This window comes from Cariama cristata, unplaced genomic scaffold, assembly GCF_000690535.1.
Source record: "Cariama cristata isolate BGI_N322 unplaced genomic scaffold, ASM69053v1 scaffold21351, whole genome shotgun sequence".
NCBI lineage: Eukaryota > Metazoa > Chordata > Aves > Cariamiformes > Cariamidae > Cariama > Cariama cristata.
In genome coordinates, this window is record NW_009599006.1 from 8,995 (window position 1) to 9,720 (window position 726).

The following is a 726-nucleotide window of genomic DNA, read 5'->3' on the forward strand; positions in this document are numbered from 1 at the left end:
GAGGAGATCTCTCTTCCTACGGCACTGTTAAACTTTCCTATTGCCTGCCTGAAAAAAAAAAAACCACCAACAAACAAAACAAACCAACACCCAAACCTCTGCTTTCTTCTAAATAATAGTAGCCTGTTTCTGGAGTGCGGTGCTCCGCATCAAATGGGAGAGGTGCAGCTGTGGTAGTTTGTATGGCTGGGGGCATTTAGCTGTGACACGGGAGGAAGATATCGCCCTGCCCGCGATGAGCCGAAAGACTTTTATTTCTGTCAAAGATAATTATCAGACAAGCAGGACGACGGCTCCTCTAGCGTTTCTCTGCCTTCAGGCTCCTTGCTGCATCTCCTCTGACTCCTGCCACGCCAACCTCTGTGTCTGCCCCCCCTCTCACTGCTGTGCGGGGCGGGGGGGTTTCTTTTTGCAGTGGAAGACCTGGAGCGTAACGATGGTTCGGCCGAAAAGCCTTACTTTATGTCGCCTGACCTGAAAAAGCTCCTGAAGAAGACGAACAAAGGTCAGCCGGACGCATAGAGTCTGCCCTCGCCCTTTCCGCATCTCCTCTTCCCATTCCCGCTTTGGGAGCGGAGCTGCAGGATAAAGCCCAGCGCTCGGCATCGTTTGTCCCACGTGGAAATCTCGTTAAAGAACCTCGAACCGTCGTCTCCTTTACCCCTGCGGCGCGCAAGCAGCAAAAAGGGGGGTTCACTCAGGAGAGGAGTGGGTTATTGTTAATGA

General features: G+C 52.5%; 1 protein-coding gene across 1 annotated transcript in view; it reads left to right on the forward strand.

Annotated features, from left to right (window-relative positions):
- LOC104168816 (choline transporter-like protein 2) overlaps window positions 1-522 on the forward strand; it is a gene marked incomplete at its 5' end in the record, with an annotated part of 9,340 nt that extends 8,818 nt beyond the window's left edge. The window contains 1 exon segment of the mRNA XM_009709540.1: window positions 416-522. Within this exon segment, the coding sequence (XP_009707842.1) occupies window positions 416-522 (107 nt within the window).
- Between the last annotated feature and the right edge of the window lie 204 nt (window positions 523-726).